Here is a 19,119-nt window from a genome sequence, read left to right as displayed (position 1 = left end):
CTTTGAGTCATAGCAAAACAGTTTCCAAACAGATTTCAATTAAATTTTACCTGAGTGAAATAGTCTAGTAGATATAGAAATAAAATACTCTAAAAAAAAAAGCAAGTATCTGCTTAGCATCTACTTTACAAACGGCATGTATTTTACTAAAACCAACTGCAACCTCAAAGGAAATATGCATGATTTAAAACAATGAGTAACAGTTTTAGTGATGCAGCATAAGATAAGCATTCTTCTCTGTTAAGGAGGAGTGAGAAGGGAAGGAGGAGCCCTAAGCCCTAGATTTACTCTTTTGGTTTTTTCCAAATCACTGTAACAAAAAATTCCACAATTCTGTTCTGTGATTATACCACATTTCTGACAACTCCGTAAGGAAGAACCTAAATGAATCATATCTTCTTCTTCCACTTTCAAATACCTCAGAATCAGAACACTTTTACAACTTCTTAAGATAGATGGTCTTTGATGCTGGTAATCCTGGTCAACTGGCTTTTTACAAACTACTTTACCACACAGGAAATGAGTGTTACCTCTACAAGGAAAAATGTTTGTCAATGGCTATTTTAAAGTAGTTTGTAAAAGGCAACACTTCAATGAAAACCATTTTTTTTACGAACATTATCTCCAAATAGTATTTGGTTATTTCTATCACCAAATAGTATATAGGTTATTTCTGTCTTGGAATTAGTATTTTTTCATAAACAAAAACAGTAAAGGAACCTTGGAAATTACCCAGAGTTTCTCCAGCCTTGGCATTACTGACACTAGACTGGACAAGCGTTTGTTGGGGGCTTGGGGGGATGCCCTGTGCACTGTAGGATGTTTGGCAGTATCCCTGGCCTCTACCCAGATGTCAGTAGCACCTCCCCAGTTGTGGGACTACAAAAATTGTCTTCGAACATTATCAAATGCACAGTGAGGATTGCAAATTCACTCTAAGTTAAGAACTGATATAATCCAAATTTCCCCTTTTCCAATCCGCTACTTAAATCCAGAGCAATAGTTTATTCAAAGTAAATGGCATGTTTTCACTCATATGTGGATCTTGAGAAACTTAACAGAAGACCATGGGGGAAAAGGGGGGGGGGGGGAGTTACAGAGGGAGGGAAGCAAACCATAAGAGACTCTTAAATACACAGAACAAACTGAGGGTTAATGGGGGGGTGGGGGAGAGGGGAAAGTGGGTGATGGGCAGAGGAGGGCACTTGCTGGGATGGGCACTGGGTATTGTATGGAAGTCAATTTGACAATAAATTATATTAAAAAAAAAAAGTCAATGCCAAAACTTCCTTACTATTCACTCTTTTCTCAGTCTAACATAAAACCATTATGTATCTATCAAAATCTTCCCGGATGACTTCCATAAAACTGACCTGTAATGTCAAGTTCAAATCAATTTTGGTAATTTGCCAACTGTAATGAAACTATCTAAAAATCTAAAGTGCTATTGCTGCTTCTTTCAAACAAGTAATATCAAAGACTGACATTGTTCTTAAAGATCATGTGATGGGACACCATCGACATACCCACAATTTTTATAACGTATTCTAATGGATCAAAAAGCTAAATATTTACAACTATTAAAATGAGTATATGATAAAATATCTTCTAAAGTCTCCAATTAACAACACATCAAACTTGAGCTGTTTTCTTAGATCCTATTAGAATAAAATAAGATTTCAAGTAAAACCTTTTCTTCCTCTACATAATCACTTACTTGGCATTTATCTCCAACTTCATACTGTAAGCCAGCAGCAATGGAATAATCACGTTTTTGTTGAGCTGTAAACAATATCAGAATATCAAGTTGACTTATTTTCAAATGCCACAAAGCAAATTTATGGAAAATACGCAGATTTTTTTAACTCACCTTGCTTAGACTTCAGCCAAATTTCATATTCCACATTTCTATAGACTGCTGGATTAAGTGACTTAAGAACCTTTCTTGACAAAGGAAGGCTAGGAGAGTTCCCATTGTTTTTCTGGTGCTAAACAAAGTGAGGAAGTCCAATCAACACTGAAATGCTTTTAAAACACTTTTGAGATACGTACAAGAGTAAAATCAAATAAAGAAGAAAACTTACAAAATTAGGAAGCCTTATTACACTTTGTCAACTTCAATTTAAATTTAAGAAGATTTTTAATTAAAAAATAAAAAATAAACTAGGAAGCCACCAAAATTTTTCTCACAGTCAGATGATCCTGACTCCACTGAAAATGTTTAACAAAATTAAGACTAAATTCATGTACTTATATGGAAGAACTAGTTAAAACCATTAAGAAAAATACCTGATCACTTGACAAAGGTTTAACTCCATTCACATCATTAGCGGTGGTAGTTTTACTCCTACAAAGAAAGAAATATAACCGTAATTAAAAGTACAAAAGTATGTTTATGCAGTTAACGTATCCTAACCTCATATAAACATCTCCAAAGTCACAGTTATGTTCCAAAAAGTTAAAGCTGTATTCCAGTGAGCTCCTAAAAAGTCTCAGTATAAAGGTGTATTTATACACATACATACACATGTGTGTATGTATAGAAGATATAAGTCAAAAAGTTTTTTATCAGTTCTTTTTTTTAAATATTTATTTTTGAGAGAGAGACAGAGACAGCACACAAGCGAGCAGGGGACAGGCAGGGAGACAAAATCTGAAACAGGATGTAAGCTCTGAGCTGTCAGCACAGAACCCTACGTGCCCATGCGAACTGTGAGATTATGACCTGAGGCCAAAGTCAGATGCTTAACCAACTGAGTCACCACGGTGCTCCTCAGTAAGTCTTATTGTATGGCTCAATCAAAAAAACAGAAACAAACAAAAAACTGTTAAATTTAGGTGCATAGAAAAGTTCAGTTTATAAAACATTCAATGTAAAAATGTCCTTTTAATATACAGATGAGGCTCCATTAAACAAAATACTCCACAGTAATCTAATGAGAGCAGACACAAACTAAATTCAGTAATCAGTGTGTTAAATGCTGATAAGTGCTATCTATGGGGTGGGGTGGGGGCCAGGTAGCAGAAGTGATAGTGTTGACACAGGCTCAAATAATAAAAATTAAATAAAAATAATAAAAAATGACTTGCTGAGATGCCTTTTTGAATAAAGAATTAAAGGTGATGAGACAGCAAATCATATGGCTATTTAGTATTCCAAGCAGTATTCCAAGCTGTTTCAGGAGAACAGCAAGTGGAAAGACCCTAAGGTGGCGAAGAGACTGGCAAAGCTGGAATATAGTGATGGCAGGTCAAACGGCAGATGAGACGAGAAACTACTTACAGTCTTCTGTCCTACATTTCCTCCTTAGTAAATCAATCTCTAGTCTTCAGAACAATCTCCAAATGTATGCCCTCAGCAATATTTAAGAGACCCCAAGCATCTTCAGTCTAGACTAAAAAAAAAAAATCACCGACAATTTCCACTACTTCAGGACTAACCAATACGAATGTGAAAAGAATCCAGGCACAAGAGTATAGTGACATCCTTGGTCTTTCCTCCTTATTACCAAGCTATGCCAATCCAATCTATGCCACAATTATGTGGCATTCTTCTTTAATTGAAGCCTTGTCCTCCTTAAGTCAGACATAATACAAATAAAAAAGTATTAGCAATGCAACAAAAAGTTAATTTAAAAAAGGCTTCCATGTTCCAAGGGCTACCCTAGCACAGTATAAAAACATTGTGCATTACAATAATCACACCTTTTCTTGTAAACTCCAACATACTACCCTTAACTCCATACTTCATCTAATTCATCTGCCATATCAGACCCAACTGTTGCTAAAACTATTAGCAGCAACCAAAGGGCATGTGCCAAAGTCCCTAAGTCCCTCCACACCAACCACAAACAATAAGTTATAACAAGCTAGTCATTCTCTCCCTCAACTTCCCCTATGTTCAATGGCACATCCTAATCAGACAGCTGTTACGTTAAATGACAGAGCAGAACTTCCATCTGTTCAAGTTAATTAGCCTATTCTAAAATTAAATTTACCATAGCAGACACAGATTCTAACATCATTTCCCTCTTACAAAGAAATGGTAGTCAATCAAGTTTTCCGACAAGAATCAGAAAAACATAATTCAACAAATGCCTGGAATTTCAGATAAAAGGGATATATTTTAAGGGGTGCCAGGGTGGCTCAGTCGGTTAAGCATCGACTCTTTCATTTCGGCTCAGGTCATGATCTCAGGATTTGTGAGATCAAGCCCTGTATCAGGCTCTGCACTGACAGCATGGAGCCTGCTCGAGATTTTCTCTCTCCCTCTCTCTCTGCCCCTCCCCTGCTCATGCACATACTCACTCTCTCTCAAAATAAATAAATGTAAAAGAAAAAAAAAACAAGATATATATAAGTATTTAATGAAGAATTAGATATCCTAAGTCATAATTTCATTTATTTCTCTAGTTTTACAGTATATAACACCAAATAGGATTTTTTTTTTTTAACATTTATTTATTCTTGAGAGACAGAGAGTGAGCATGAGCAAGGGAGGGGCAGAGAGAGCCAAAGCAGGTTCTAGGCTGTGAGCACAAAGCCCAATATGGGGCCCAAACTCATGAACCATGAGATCATGACCTGAGCCAAAATCAAGAGTCAGCCACTTAACCGACTGAGCCACCCAGGCACTCCCCCGGCACCGCCTTTTTTTTCTCTTTTTCAAGTAGGATACCTTCATACTCTCGCATACTAGGAATAATATATTTTTAGCTCTACTAGGAATTGAATACAATAGGTTCTTATAAAATACACAGTAAATGTCTTAATATTGTCGATAAAAACTAATAAATGTTGAACACGGTATCTAGCAATTATGCTATACACTTTACACATTATTTCATTTAATTCTTACAAATTCCCTCCTTCAAGGAAATACTAATATATCCTAATTTTATAGCTACAGAATTAGGACGTGCTAGTGAATTTAAGTAACTTGCCCGAGGTCTAGTTAGTTGGCAGGAAACCAGGACTGAAACCAGGTTTGGCTGTCCACAGCCCCAAGCTTTTAATCACTACCCTAATATATCCCATCATCCTGCATGGAAAAAAACACACCTCAGAGACTCCAAGTTAAAAGATGCTTGTTCACCCCTCTTTCTCTCTCCTCCCCCGCTCATGCTCTCTCTCTCTTAAAAATAAACGTTGAAAAAAAAATTTCTTTTAATAAAAAAAAAGGGGGGGGGGGGCACTGGGTGGCTCAGTGGGTTAAGCATTCAACTCCGGCTCAGGTCATGATCTCGTGGTCCTTGAGTTCAAGCCCCGCGTCGGGCTCTGTGCTGACAGCTCAGAGCCTGGAGCCTGTTTCAAATTCTGTGTCTCCCTCTTTCTCTCTCCTCCCTGGCTCATGCTCTCTCTTCTCAAAAATAAATAAATGTTTAAAAAAAAAAAAAACAGATGCTTGTTCACAACCTAAACTGAGGTATTATTCAGAGCTGTTCACATACTTATACCCCAACTTGGGACCTTTATTATCCAAAAAAGAAAAAGGCATTAGAATCTAAGTTAAAAAAACAATAAAAGAAAGTCAAGGAGGGGAGCTTGGGTGGCTCAGTCAGTTAAGGTCCTGGATGACCTCACAGTTTGTGAATTCGAGCCCCATGTCAGGCTCCACACTGACAGCACAGAGCCTACTTGGGATTCTCTCTCTCCCTCTCTTTGCTCCTCCCCTGCTCTCTCTCTCAAAATAAATAAATAAATATTTTTTTTAAATATGCTAAAGAAAGTCAAGGAAATAAAAAATGGCTCTTTTGCATTACTGGATACGTAAACAATTACCCGGTTAACCTTAAAATTTTACATTACACACACTATAAATCTATTCTACACATATACATCTAGATTATGTAGAAATAAAGCCTAGCAACCAAAACATCAACTTCAAAAACAATCCCGTAATAGAAATTAGATAAAATCAGTGGCAGGAAAAAAGAAACTGGGACTGCAGGCTGCTGTATTTCAGGAATACCATTCATAATATCTCTATATGAGAGGCAAATCCATGCAGAAACATTCGTTGAACTGTTTCTTTGTATGGCACTATAAAGACATTTTAGGACTTAAATTCATTCTTACTTGCAACTGTCATCCTCTGAATCTGATACTTCACTGTTGTTTTCATCAGCTACTTCAGAGGTGTCTAGCCCCATCAAAATTTTACTAACATCAGTTTTAAACACCTTTTCATACAGCAATTCATAAAGGAGAGCTGCAATTAATAAGAGAAATATTATGCAACACTAATTTTATGTTTTAACATAAAATTGACAATGTCCATTGCCCAGGTCTCTAAAACCCTAACTATGCACCTGTCACACTTTATGATTAATAACACAATTTAATCAGGAAGTTACCTAGAGAGCAACTAGAATTTCTGTGCTATTAATTCAAAATCATTACATAAGATACTGCCATTTTTAAAACAACACAAAAGGGTATCATAACTGTAAAACAAATATGACAATAAAAGCTAAACATGCATACTGAGCAACTGCTACATTCCATGCACTGTGTGAAGCCTCTATGTATGGTCATATTTAATAGCCCAGCAGTCAAGTGTTATTATTGTAACTGTACAGGTGAGGAAACTTGAGAATATGAGATGTCACACAACGTGCCCAACCTTAAGAGACTCAGATACTGGATAGAAAACATTTCACAAGGGACTCAAAAAATAAATGTATTCTCAGCAGTCACTGAAGTAAAGAACTATATTCAGACAACTTTTTTGCTTTTAAAAAAACCCTCCAGGAACCATTGAAATATTTATTACCAAATTCTTAAAAACAAATTACATATGGCATTTAGGACTCTCATTTGGTTATATCGCAGTGATCTTTATGAAATTAAAAATTCATCAACAGGTGCCCACCCTTTAAATGAGTCCCCAAAAAGACCACTTTCTCACAGATCACCTTTCTTCCGCCCCTGATTATCATTCAAACCACAGGCACTGACAAGTACAGGTAAGGTAGGCTCCAGGAGCTATCCTTCCTAAAGCTGAAATGTTTAAATTTTAACCAGCTGGAAGAGAAGCACACAGCCCAAGATACAAATAAACTTTCGTATCTCAAAACAGATCAATCAATTTAAAAAACTGCACTACACATATCTTTACTGGTCACGACTAGCTTAAGAACAGAGGAAAGAGCTGCTATAGGCCCAGCATTGCTGCTCTGTGTGAGGTGCACTTCATCAGATAGATGGATAAAGGAAATAAAGGTAAGAAGAAGAAAGAAACTACTAAAGCGGTGACTCTCCACTGGGGAAGGAGAGGGGATTTTATCCTCCTAGGAAATACCTGGCAAAATCTGGACAGATTTCTTTGCTTGTCGCAATGGGAAAGAGAACTCTCTACACAGCATGTGCCAAGGACACTACTAAACATCTCATAACGCACACAACAGCTCTGACAGAGTTATCTGACCCAAAATGTCAATAGTGCCAAGGTTAAGAAACCCTGCTTGCTCTAGAGCCAAAACAATCAAATGCTTGATTTGTTCACTTAGATTTTCAAGGTCTACACTAACAACTTTAAAAATGCATACAAATCCTTATTACTGAAATGAAAGACTGCAAGAAAGAAAGAACTTCCTATTTACAGGTTGAACTCAAGCTACTAGCTCCATTTTTTCCTAGTCAAACAAGTTTTTAATAAAATATTAACATTTTTGCTAACCTGAGATTCTTCGTGTATCTTTTTATACAACAAAACAGAGTATATTTTCTTTGACTTGTCTGCATTGACTAGATAGCCTACAAATATAACCCCATACAAGCACAAGGATGATACTTACATTGACACATTGCAGAGTTCTCTTTATATTTTATGGGATAGACAATATCATAATGATTTCCATTTGAAAAACACAGTAATACCTGAAAGGGAAAAATTAAAGACATCTTTTAGCCCTTCATATATGACACTTACATAGCAACTTATACCTCCAATTTCTCTTACTAGTAAATAATTTCCAAATAGAAGATGATTATTTTAGAAGCAACCTAAAGCTCCAAGTTGGTCAATTATGGTACATCCAATGCTGAAATGTTACACAGCCATTAAATTAATAAGTTCTTAATCATGGGGAAATGCTTATAGGATACAAAAACTGGACACAATACATGAAAACAACATGATTTCAACTATTTAAAAAGACCATTAAAAGACTGTAAGAAATATTAAATACTCCAAAACCGTATTAAAATGCTTACCTCTAAGAGGCACAATCAAAAGTTCAATTTTTCTGATGTTTTACAGTTTTTTTCTTTTAATGTTTATTTATTCTTGAGAGAGTGAGCAAGCAAGAGTAGGGGAGGGGCAGACAGAGAGGAAGACAGAGGATCTGAAGCAGACTCTGCACTGACAGCAGCCAAGCCTGATGCAGGGCCCAAACTCACAAGCCAGGAGATCATGACCTGAGCCAAAGTCAGACACTTAACTGACAGCCACCCAGGCACCCTGATGCTTTACAGTTTTAAATGCTTTCTAGTCAACTACTCACACAAGGAGAAATACACACTGATTTTGATTAGATTATGTCATGATCCAAACTTGGATTGGAAAGGCCAAATCCAGAGCCAAGAAACTCCGAAGTCCTTTTTAAAAAGGCAGCATTTCGCTCAATTCTCCTCCGCCTTACCACCATTAGCATGATGACAAAACACTTCAACTTGGCTTGGATGATTCCAAAACAGGTAATTAAAACAAAGTTCTTTTAATAATGAATCAATTGAGGTTTTCTTCTTTCTAGGCTCACATAAATTTTCAGTTGTTTCCAGTCTGTGACTAGATATTAACATGTAGGCCAGTAAATTATCTTTATAATCAAAAATAAATCACTATTATCCAAGTATTTCTGGATGCAATGGCAGAACCTACTTTCACAAGTTATTTTACTACTTAATGTTTATACTGATGCAAAACAGTCTAGTTAATCATATACACTAGTATTGCAATGTTTTTTCCTCTAGTGAAATGTTAGGACACAGTTCTCCACTGTGATTTCTGGGGTAAATCAAATACAAAATATGATTCAGTAATGACTAACAGGAACTTTTAAAAATTATCATAAACTTCATAAAAAACATTTCAAGAAGTCACTTTAAAATTTTAGCTTACAAGGTCAAGGTGGCAAGTGATTCTTTTACTTAAATCCTTTAGAAACACTTAGAAAAATTCTTACCTTTTCAGGAAAATTATTTTCAGTTACTTGTGAAGGAGAAACATTTGGTTCCCGATAAATTATAAAATCTTTCCTGAAAATAAAATTTAGCAATTACTTCTGAGGGAATGTATTTCATGATTTGAGATTTAAGTATTCATTTATTCATTCATTCATTCATTCATTCATTCAAGAGCCTAATATGTGCTAAGGCACATATGTGCTCCAGGCATTGGAGATGGAGCAATAAATAAAAGATAGTAATAGAATAACTAAGTTGTAAGGTACCTATATAAAAGTATCTTTTTAAAAAATAAAACTTCAAATATAATTTGCATATATGTTATCTTTAAATATAATTCTAAAAGGAGTCTTCAAAATTACAAAAACTGTGAAGACAAAATTTTATACAGAAATTTCAAAAAGGAAAAAAATAAAGCATTCACCTGCTCCTCTACTAGACAGAAGTAGTAAAATAGTAACATGATTTTTTGCCTCAGTACTAGTGGCCATTTGATGCTACTGGCCCTGAGAAAGTAGGAAATCATTCCTCTATAAAGTTGATAAGTGGTATCGTTTACAGGCCTGGAAAAATGTATTTCTTTCCAAAAATATTTTGAGAATTAAAATTTCTAAACACTGACATATTTAATGTCAAAATCTTATTGAGACAATTTAAAAAACTTTAGAAAAGATGCTTCACAACCAAGCTTTGCTATTTTAACTATTTTAGTACAACGGAATATACTAATTTCCCACGGACTTTATTTTTGTTTACTTATGTTACTATAAGGTTTACCTGTACATAAGAGAAAGGGCACTTATTTCCACTTGTCCAACCCATTCCTACATTGAAGAAAAAAAGTTGGCACTTAGGTTATCTCATACTTTTTACAATACATATGCCTCTATGTAATACCTTAATATGTACCTTTATACGATATATCTAATAAGCTGGAAAAGCTCATTAATATTAGTCTTATGAATACTATGAACACATTTATATAAAACAAACTTTACGTATGTAACTAAAAAGTTACTTAAGAAAACAGCCCAAGTCTCTGTTGTAAAAATCCTTAGTAACACAGGGTAAAAGGATAGTTCGTATTGGTGTAATAAGACCCTAAAATGGCATCTCTACATGGAGCACCTGCTGACAAGAACTATGTCCTCTAACCTAGCACCCAAGACAGAGCTTGGAACGTGTATGGGCCCAGAAAATGAGATGTTGAGTAAAAGCAGAACTCAAGAATCAGAAAGGATAAAAAGGAGAAGGTTTTCAGGGTGACAGAGAACAGTGTCCTAGCAATCTTTCTGAAATGATTTAAAATTCTATAGCCCTAAATGAGTCATTTTTTTTAAGTCTTTAAGCCTTTTAGAAGGAAATGGACAGTATATATCAAAATTTTAAATATCCATATACTCTTTGACCCAGCAATTCAAATTCTGTAAACCTATCCTAAACAGGTATTTCATATGTTCACAAAAGTATAAAGAAGGATGTTCACTGTAGCTATTTGTAATAGTTTAAAAAAAATTTTTTTTTAAAGAAAGCCCCAATATTCCACTAGTAGGAAAGGAGAAATCGAACAATTTATGGTTCATCCACACAATGTATGGAACACCATGCAGTCAGGTATACACATATGAACTGACTTTATACTATGAAGTATAAAAACTAAGTCACGGTTAAAAACAATACAAAACAAACAAACACCTATTGTGTAAAAGAAAGAAACTGCTATGTTTAGTATATGTATGTGTATGTGTATGAGAACTGGAAGGGTACATCCTAAACTGACAACGGAGACAGGGAATTCAAGATCAAGGAAAATGAAGGACTTTCACTCTTCATTCTGTATTAAATCTTTTACCATGAGAATGTGTTTCTATACCACTTATGAAATTAGTAAAGACTTAAAACCAGGACTCACTAAAGATAATGAGCTGAGCTACAATAAGTGAATGCAGCCACGTTTTCCTTTAAAGAAACCTGACATAAGATTTTAAACACTGTTTTCATCTCAAACAAAGATAATCTTCCCCCCAGAGATTTTTCATTTTAATAGTTCTTAAAAGTTGGCTTTGGTTTTCAAAATGAAACGGGTGCCATATATTAAAATAGACTTCTTAAAATAGGCCTCTACCTAACAATCAGAGCTTCCCATAAGCGGCTACAAGTGACACTCTCTGGTGTAGAGGAGATCCTTCACTCAGACCAGTTTGCTTAAATCACAAACACAAGCTACATCTACTTCATGCAAAAGATGTTACCATCACTTCTAAAAATGGAACATTATTCTACTAGTGTCAACAAAATACTACCTCTCAAATAATGTACCATTTCATAAGTACTTAATCTTCAGAATAAATTCTGTTGTAGTCTGGTTAAGTAAACAATGGCTATCATAATATTCTGTCTTCTCTAACCAGGGTCAACTTTAAATTATAAAATGTATCTATGTTCTACCATTGTATTCTACCTTAAGGCTATAATTTTATTTACTCAGCACTTCTTATGATGTTTAATATACTTCCTTATTGTGGGTGACAGTAAAGCATTTCTGCAAAATCTGTTTTAACCATAATGAACCGTATTCAAAAACATAAAAACATTAAAAAAAACTTTTGTTCCTAAGGATGCCATTAAGAAAATGAAAAGATAAAGTCAGAAATTGGAAGAAAATATTTGAAAGATACATTTCCAATTACAGAACTCTATCCAGGTTAAAGAACTCTTACAATTTGATAAAACCAGCAACGTTAACAAAAGATGGTCAAAATCTACAAACAGACATTTCACCAAGATAAATGGATGGCAAATAAGCACATGAAAAGATGTTCGACATCAGAGAAATACACAACCACTAGAACAGCTACAATTTCAAAGGCTGACAAGACTGAATGTTCAAAGATGTAGAGCAGTTGGAATTTTTGTATACTGCCAATGAGGAAGCAAAATGGCAGAGCCACTTTGAAAAAGGTTTTTCAGTTTCTCATTAAGTTAAACATACATTTACCATATGACCCAGCAATTCCACTCCTGTGTGTTAATCCAAGAGAAAAGAAAATATATGTCCACACAAAGACTTCTATTATAAGCAAATGTTCTTAGCAGCTTTAATCATGAAACAGCCTAAAACTGGAAAGAACCCAAATATCCCATCAACTGACAAATACATGGATGTGCAAATTGCAGTACTCCGTATAACAAATGACCACTCATCAATAAAAAGGAACAAACTACTGACAGATCCAACAACATGGATGAACAGATGAACGTCAAGGTGTCTTCCATAATGTAACAGGAGCCAGATACAGAAACTACAGATACTACAAACTGTACCATTCCATTTATATAGTCTAGAAAAAGCAAAACTTACAAAACAGGTCAGTGGTTGACAAGAGCCAGAAGGTGGGGGAAAGGGGATTAAGTGCAAAAGGACATAGGGAACTTTGCGAAGTGATAGAAATGTCCCATGTGTGTCTGTAGTGGTGGCTACACAACACCTGTGAAATCTCATCAAATTATACACTACTTCAAATTGGTGAATTTCACTGTATGTCAATTTTACCTCCATAAAACTGACAAAAATATATTCTTGCAAAAAGTTTGAGGCATTTTTCAAAATGCTTCACTTGTTTATTAAGCAAAAGCATAAAGATGCCTTCTCTGAGAACTGGACGAAACATAACAGTTTATCAACTGTATTTCTCTTCATTTCATACATCCTAAGTATTGGGGAAAGAGAAAAACAAAGACATAAATATCTTTTTCTAATAAAGAAGCACAAACATCTGTTCAGAAAGTACATGTAAAACATCTGGGGAAGAAACCTGAGCAGACTGGGGAGAGCAAAGTGTCATAAAAATAAAAAAGCTGGCCAGCCAGCACCTTGGGAAAGAGGCACTTGTCCCACGAGCTCAAAAGCACAGCGACTTCCCTCCTTCCTCTCACACAGACTCCTAAATCAGTCTCAGTTCAGTTCACACTACCTCATTTCCTCCCTTTATCCCCTCTCTCCATTCTCATCTGGTCCATTCTTTCTCAGAACCTCTTAGCTTGATAGCCTAAATTGCTACACAAAAATTACCCTAACATTACACTGTGGGATTTTTCTTGAGTAAAAAGTTAATAAATGGGGGGGGGGGGGGGCATGACACTTGGATGGCTCAGTCAGTAGAGCGTGCAACTCCCAATCTCCAGGTTCAAGTCTCACGTTGGGTGTAGAACTTACTTTAAAAAGAAAAAAAAAAAAAAAAAGCAACAGGGTGCCTGGGTGGCTCAGTCAGTTAAGCGTCTGACTCTTGATTTCGAAGCAGGTCTTGATCTCACAGTTCGTGAGATGGAGCCCCACGTCAAGCTCCGTGCTAACAGCATGGAGCCTGCTTGGGATTCTCTCTTCTCTCTCTGTCCCTCATGCTCTCTCTTGAATTTGCTCTCTTTCTCGCTTTCTCAAAGTAAACGTTTAAAAAAAAGGAGGGAAAAAGTTAATAAATGGTCCTGTCATGTCCTTCATTTTCTGTAATTGGAGTAAAAATGACCAGTAACAGGAATATAAAGATAACAACATTCTGGTGTTTATCTTTCCTAAGATGTTATATATAATGCAATATGGATTTAACATTCATTCAACATACACAAACTAATCATCAGTTTGGCACCTCAAATTAAAAGTAATGATGAAAAAAATTCCAAAAGCGATAAAATAAACAAATCTTTTCGAAGATGGGGCACCAGGGTGGCTCAGTTGGTTGGGCGGCCGACTACAGCTCAGGTCATGATATCGCGGTCTGTGAGTTCGAGTCCCGCATTGGGCTCTGTGCTGACAGCTCAGAGCCTGGAGCCTGCTTCTGATTCTGTGCCTCTCTCTCTCACTGCCCCTTCCCTGTTTGGTCTCTGTCTCTCTCTCTCTCTCTCAAAAATAATAAACATTAAAAAATAAATAAATAAATCCTTTCGAAGCTTTTTTTTTTGAAGAAGCAGCTTTAAAATAAAAGAAAAAAATGAAAACTTCAGGAAAATGGTTATTTGTGACTATAGAACTCAATACTGAAATCACTGAATTAAAAATGAAGTTAGATCTAGAGAAAAGGCCTTCAGAAGGTAATTGTCTCCAAAACTGGAACAATGCTATACTTCTTTTTTGACACTTCATGTACTGTGTACATTTTTCCATGTATTCAACATTTTTTTAAAAAAACATGCAATTTGTCTTCCCACCTGTCTAGTCTCATCTACCTCCAAACCATCTCTGCACAGTATTTTATCCATCCATTCAGACAGCCAACAAAGATGCCAGGCACTATTCTTGGTTCTCAACAGTGAACAAAACATACTCTCTTCCTGCCTCAAAAAACTTAAAAGGTTTCCCAACACCAGATTCTCAGGCCCCCAGGCATAGACTTTGATTCAGGTCTGGAATAGTGGCTAGACAATACGTATTTTTACAACCACCTCAGGTAATTCCAAATGCAGATGGTCTATGGTTGACACTCTTGAAACGCTAGCCTAAAGCATAAGCTTCTAACTACTGAGCCTAGCACTGAATGCTCTTCTGTGATCAGCCCCACAGATGGCCCTCTGACTTCTCACTACCTCCTACCTTCACATGCTCCATACAAACTGAACTGCTTTCTGAAAGCTGCCTTGCTCACAATTTTCCCTACCCAGAAATGCCCTTAACCTTAGGCATTTTGCATCCAGCAATCTATTCAGACTTCAAATGCCAACCCACTACCTCTTGTTTTGTCTACTTCAGTAAAAATAAAAACTTGAATGCCTATAGTATCATTTCTGTACTTTTTAATGTTTTATTTATTTTTGAAAGAGAGCGAGCATGTGCACCTGGAAGCGGAAGAAGGGCAGAGAAAGAGGGGGAAAGAGGATCTGAAGCAGACTCTGCACTGACAGCAGAGAAACTCATGAATCACCAGATCATGACTTGAGCCAAAGTCAGATAGATGCTCAACCAACTGAGCTACCCAGATGCCCCACATCTATACATATGATAGATGTGCTTTCTCACTTGCGTTAGATATTTTTCCCTATTACAGGGAAACTTCTGAGAACAGCACCCAAACCTGTTACTTCTGCATTCCCAGAGTGCCTGGCAATTCTTGGCACTCAACAAGGACTCAAACTAGTGTCAGAGAACCAAATGAAGATACCAGTTGTTAATCAAACACCCTGTTCCTATATTATCCCTTTTCCTCCCTACCTAAATCCTCTTCTTAGCTTCTTCCTTTGCTAATATCATTTTAAACTCAATATAGAGATTACCTCTGGGGATGATGGAATATTCTACAGGGCATTCTATGTGGCATTTCATGGTGTTTGGATTTTTACAGGGAGAATAGTTTTGTAAGCAGAAAAAAAAATTCTTTTTAACTTCAACATGACTGAGAAGGCATGACAGTAGGATTTGGGGAAGTGCCATCCTTTTACTCTCAACAGTCTCTTCCTTCTTCTTAAGCTGATCATGGGAAATGGAACTATATAAAAGAATCTGTCTTCTCAGTGGCCTAAAGAAGCAATCAAATCTTGCACCCTGTCGATCATGCCCAATACCCGTACCAACACAGCATCCTGAAAATCATCACCAGTGTTATTATAGGTCTTTTATTCTACATTCAGATGTCATTATGACAAAGGTAAAGATAGCATGACTCTGTCCTTAGTGAGGCAACATCCAGTATACAGCTCCAACTGGCTTCCACATAAATGCTGCATAAAATGTGCAACTAAGAAACGTTTATTAAAGAAAAGTACTCACTATAACTGCTCCATACACCATAAGATTACATTTTAATGAATTTTGAATACATTATTTGAATATATAAAAAATATACATATATTACAGAATCACTGCATACCTGTGGATTTTCCAAACGTTTTAAATACTCTTCAAATGACCCTTCTATAAACTGCAAAAATAAATAAATAAATAAGTCTATTAGAAATACATCAAAACAAAAACCTTTTCATTGTGAATTCCTGAGTTCTTACATGAACCTTGGATACGTTAGTAATGATAACAGTAATACATGTATATACATTCAACCTAATTATTAAAATACGTAAAAATCATTAAGTAAAGACCGTAAAGATACAAAAGAATTCAGAAAAGTAAACATTATCAGAAAAGATCTCCTGGACAGGATACAGCCAGGCACAGACACAATGTGGTGTGAAGAGGCACTGTGTTGGGAAGACAGGAGTCAATTAGCCAGGAGGAACAGGAAAACCTGGTGGGGACAACAGACTGAGAGAGGAACTCAACTGGACACCTGTTTATAGAGGGACTTGAGCCCAGGAAGGACTTGCAGACTGAGGGAGAAGGCAATTCAAGGTCACTGCTGGTGACATTATGAACAGAGAAACATACAAAGCAAGCACTTAGGATTATTCTGGTAATGGCCAATGCAGAGAGGAGAATTAAAGAAGGACAATATACTAGCTAAGAAATATTAGTTTACTAATATAGATATGCATACAACTCTTAGGTCAGTCATACTAAAAACAGAGATGAGAACTAATAATGCTACATATTTTGTTGAACCAACTAGGTTTTTCATTTGCTTCATGCTTTAACATAAAAAGTTTATTTAAGCTGTTATGTTTTTTGTTAGCCATCACACTAATTTAATTGAGAAATCTCCCAAAGACATTCATCTGAAATACCAAACTCAATTTTATTTAAATTATAGTCCCAGTTAATTTAACAAAGTGATACACTTAGAAACATACACTCTCCAGTCTATTAAAATCTTCTGAACACCCATTTCCTTTTTTGAGACTGATATTCTTTTATTGATGATATGCTGTCAAATGCCCCAAAAGTATCTTAAGTTTTAACACATACTTATAATAAAATAGCCACATATTTTAAATATCCCACCAACCAGAGGCTACTCTTCTGTATTAGGTAATTATTTATACTTTAGGGGAAAAAATTAAACCCACAAAACCATTTAAAGTTAGAAGAGACCTAAGTGGTGTTCTGACACAAGCCTGCATCCAATCTGAGATTCTCCTTTCTAATCAGAAAGTATCCATCTAGACTCTGACTAAACATTTTCAGTAAACAAGGCACACATCCCCCACCCTCCTTCCCATGACAGCCTTTTCCAATTTTGGCCAATAGAAATTGTTTGAAGGTACTTATTATAAAAGGAAATTAAAACTTTCCCCATTGGAACTTCCAACTTCTGATCATACCTCTTAAGACTGTAAAGGCTAAATAAATATATGCAAAGCATTTAAACAATGCCTGGCACATAGAAAGTGCTCAACCAATGACAGCAATTTCCACTACTTGTGGTCAACAGTGTTTTACACTCTGAGGCCAATAATAATGATTAACTTGTAATTTCTTTAAAATACTTAAAGACCATTCCACTCTCCTCACCTCTCCCCGTTTTCTATCACACCCTAATACTTTTATCTAGCCTCCACACAACACCAGTTTCTTTTTGTAAGACAAGTTCTCAAATCTGATCAAGTGGGTAACTCTCCTTTCTGGAACATATTACTGTCTTTCTTATAACACGGTACCCGGAATACACTCAGAATGTCACCAGTAGTAACATTTTTCCTGAATACAGGAACACTAATCCAAAAGCACATCCAAATTAAGACATTGAAAGAAACACACACACACACACACACACACACACACACACACACACAAATTAAGAGCTATTTACCTATTAAGTTTTAGAATTGAGTTATTTACAAGGTGTCAATGTTTTTTTGGCAGTCAAAGGGGAAAAATATTAAAAAGTCATCATATGACATCATTCCAAGTCATAAAACCCAGAACTAGTAAATCCTACTAAGGCTTTCAATATAAAATGAAAACAGGCCACTGTGGCATCTTATTTCACAGCCTACTATATACTCCCGAGAAAATTACAGTAAGTTGTTATACAACATTATAGCATTAATCATTATTTACATAATTAGTGTTGTGATGTGTGATTCATAATGATGAATCCCAAAAAGTATAAATCTGTAACTGCCTCTGATAAAATCAAAGACTCAGTATTAGCTAAGTTCAGCATATTTTTTTTGCTCCAAGTCTGAAATTTTTTAAATTCACAGAGGATTACCAATCACAGAAAACTATTAGTTAACCATGACAAACAATTCCCTGACCATGACAAAGCTCCCTCTTAACATGCAAGGATTCTGTCCAAGTCATGCTTCCATTTTCCACAGCTCAGTGTCTTTATCATAGAAGCTTTCTAAATGTCTAAATAAATGAAAACCACAAAACAACCTAAAAATATCACAATATAATTGGATTTAAATCCAATAAAGCAGTTTTTTAAGGGGTTTATCTTCATAACCTGCATTAAGAGCCAGCCTGTGAAATTCCCACCAGATCACTTCTACAGGCTAAGATGTAAATGCAAATCAAGACACCATTTCATGTTTAAAATTACAAATTACCGCTTCAAATTTCTCTCTGTTCTCTCGAAGATAGTGAATACAGGCCATTCTGACTTCCACATGGCGAGACTGAGAATGCAATACCTGAAAAGAAAAAGCAACACGTTACTAAGCATTTTGTTAAACGAGGATTTAAGTTACAACCTAGCACTTTCTTTCACACCCAAAATAACCTCAAAACCGATAAAAATCAGTCTCTCTCCATTTGCCTTTCTGGATTTTCTACATCTTTATTCATTCCCACCTCTTCCTCTAACCACAGATGACATGACATATAAGATCGATACTACTCCTTAAGTCATTCTATAAAGCACTTATTACCATTTCTCCTTTAGGTCACTTTTGTGAGGAAATCTTTGTAAACTTAGATAATTTCCTCTCTTCACCAGCCCTCTTCTACCTCTGCTCTTCACAAAGCATGGCTAACAGAATCCCTGCAAAGTAGTGGTTACCTTCATCCTATGCTTGTTGGAAAAGAGAACAGGCAACTTCAAC

General features: G+C 35.8%; 1 protein-coding gene across 1 annotated transcript in view; it reads right to left on the bottom strand.

Annotated features, from left to right (window-relative positions):
* Window positions 1-19,119, bottom strand: part of OTUD4 (OTU deubiquitinase 4) — a 45,998-nt gene that overhangs the window by 20,474 nt on the left and 6,405 nt on the right. The window contains exons 2-10 of the mRNA XM_019420540.2: window positions 18,625-18,708; window positions 16,044-16,094; window positions 9,967-10,013; window positions 9,189-9,261; window positions 7,800-7,881; window positions 6,079-6,211; window positions 2,290-2,347; window positions 1,871-1,988; window positions 1,718-1,782 (exon numbers count right to left, since the gene is read on the bottom strand). Coding sequence (XP_019276085.2) covers window positions 1,718-1,782; window positions 1,871-1,988; window positions 2,290-2,347; window positions 6,079-6,211; window positions 7,800-7,881; window positions 9,189-9,261; window positions 9,967-10,013; window positions 16,044-16,094; window positions 18,625-18,708 — 711 coding nt within the window. The remainder of the gene's footprint in view (window positions 1-1,717; window positions 1,783-1,870; window positions 1,989-2,289; window positions 2,348-6,078; window positions 6,212-7,799; window positions 7,882-9,188; window positions 9,262-9,966; window positions 10,014-16,043; window positions 16,095-18,624; window positions 18,709-19,119) is intronic.

The sequence above is a fragment of the Panthera pardus genome, unplaced genomic scaffold, assembly GCF_024362965.1.
Source record: "Panthera pardus isolate Hobbes unplaced genomic scaffold, ASM2436296v1 HiC_scaffold_13, whole genome shotgun sequence".
Lineage (NCBI taxonomy): Eukaryota > Metazoa > Chordata > Mammalia > Carnivora > Felidae > Panthera > Panthera pardus.
Note: the sequence above shows the minus strand (reverse complement) of the source record. Positions and strands in the feature narration are given on the sequence as shown.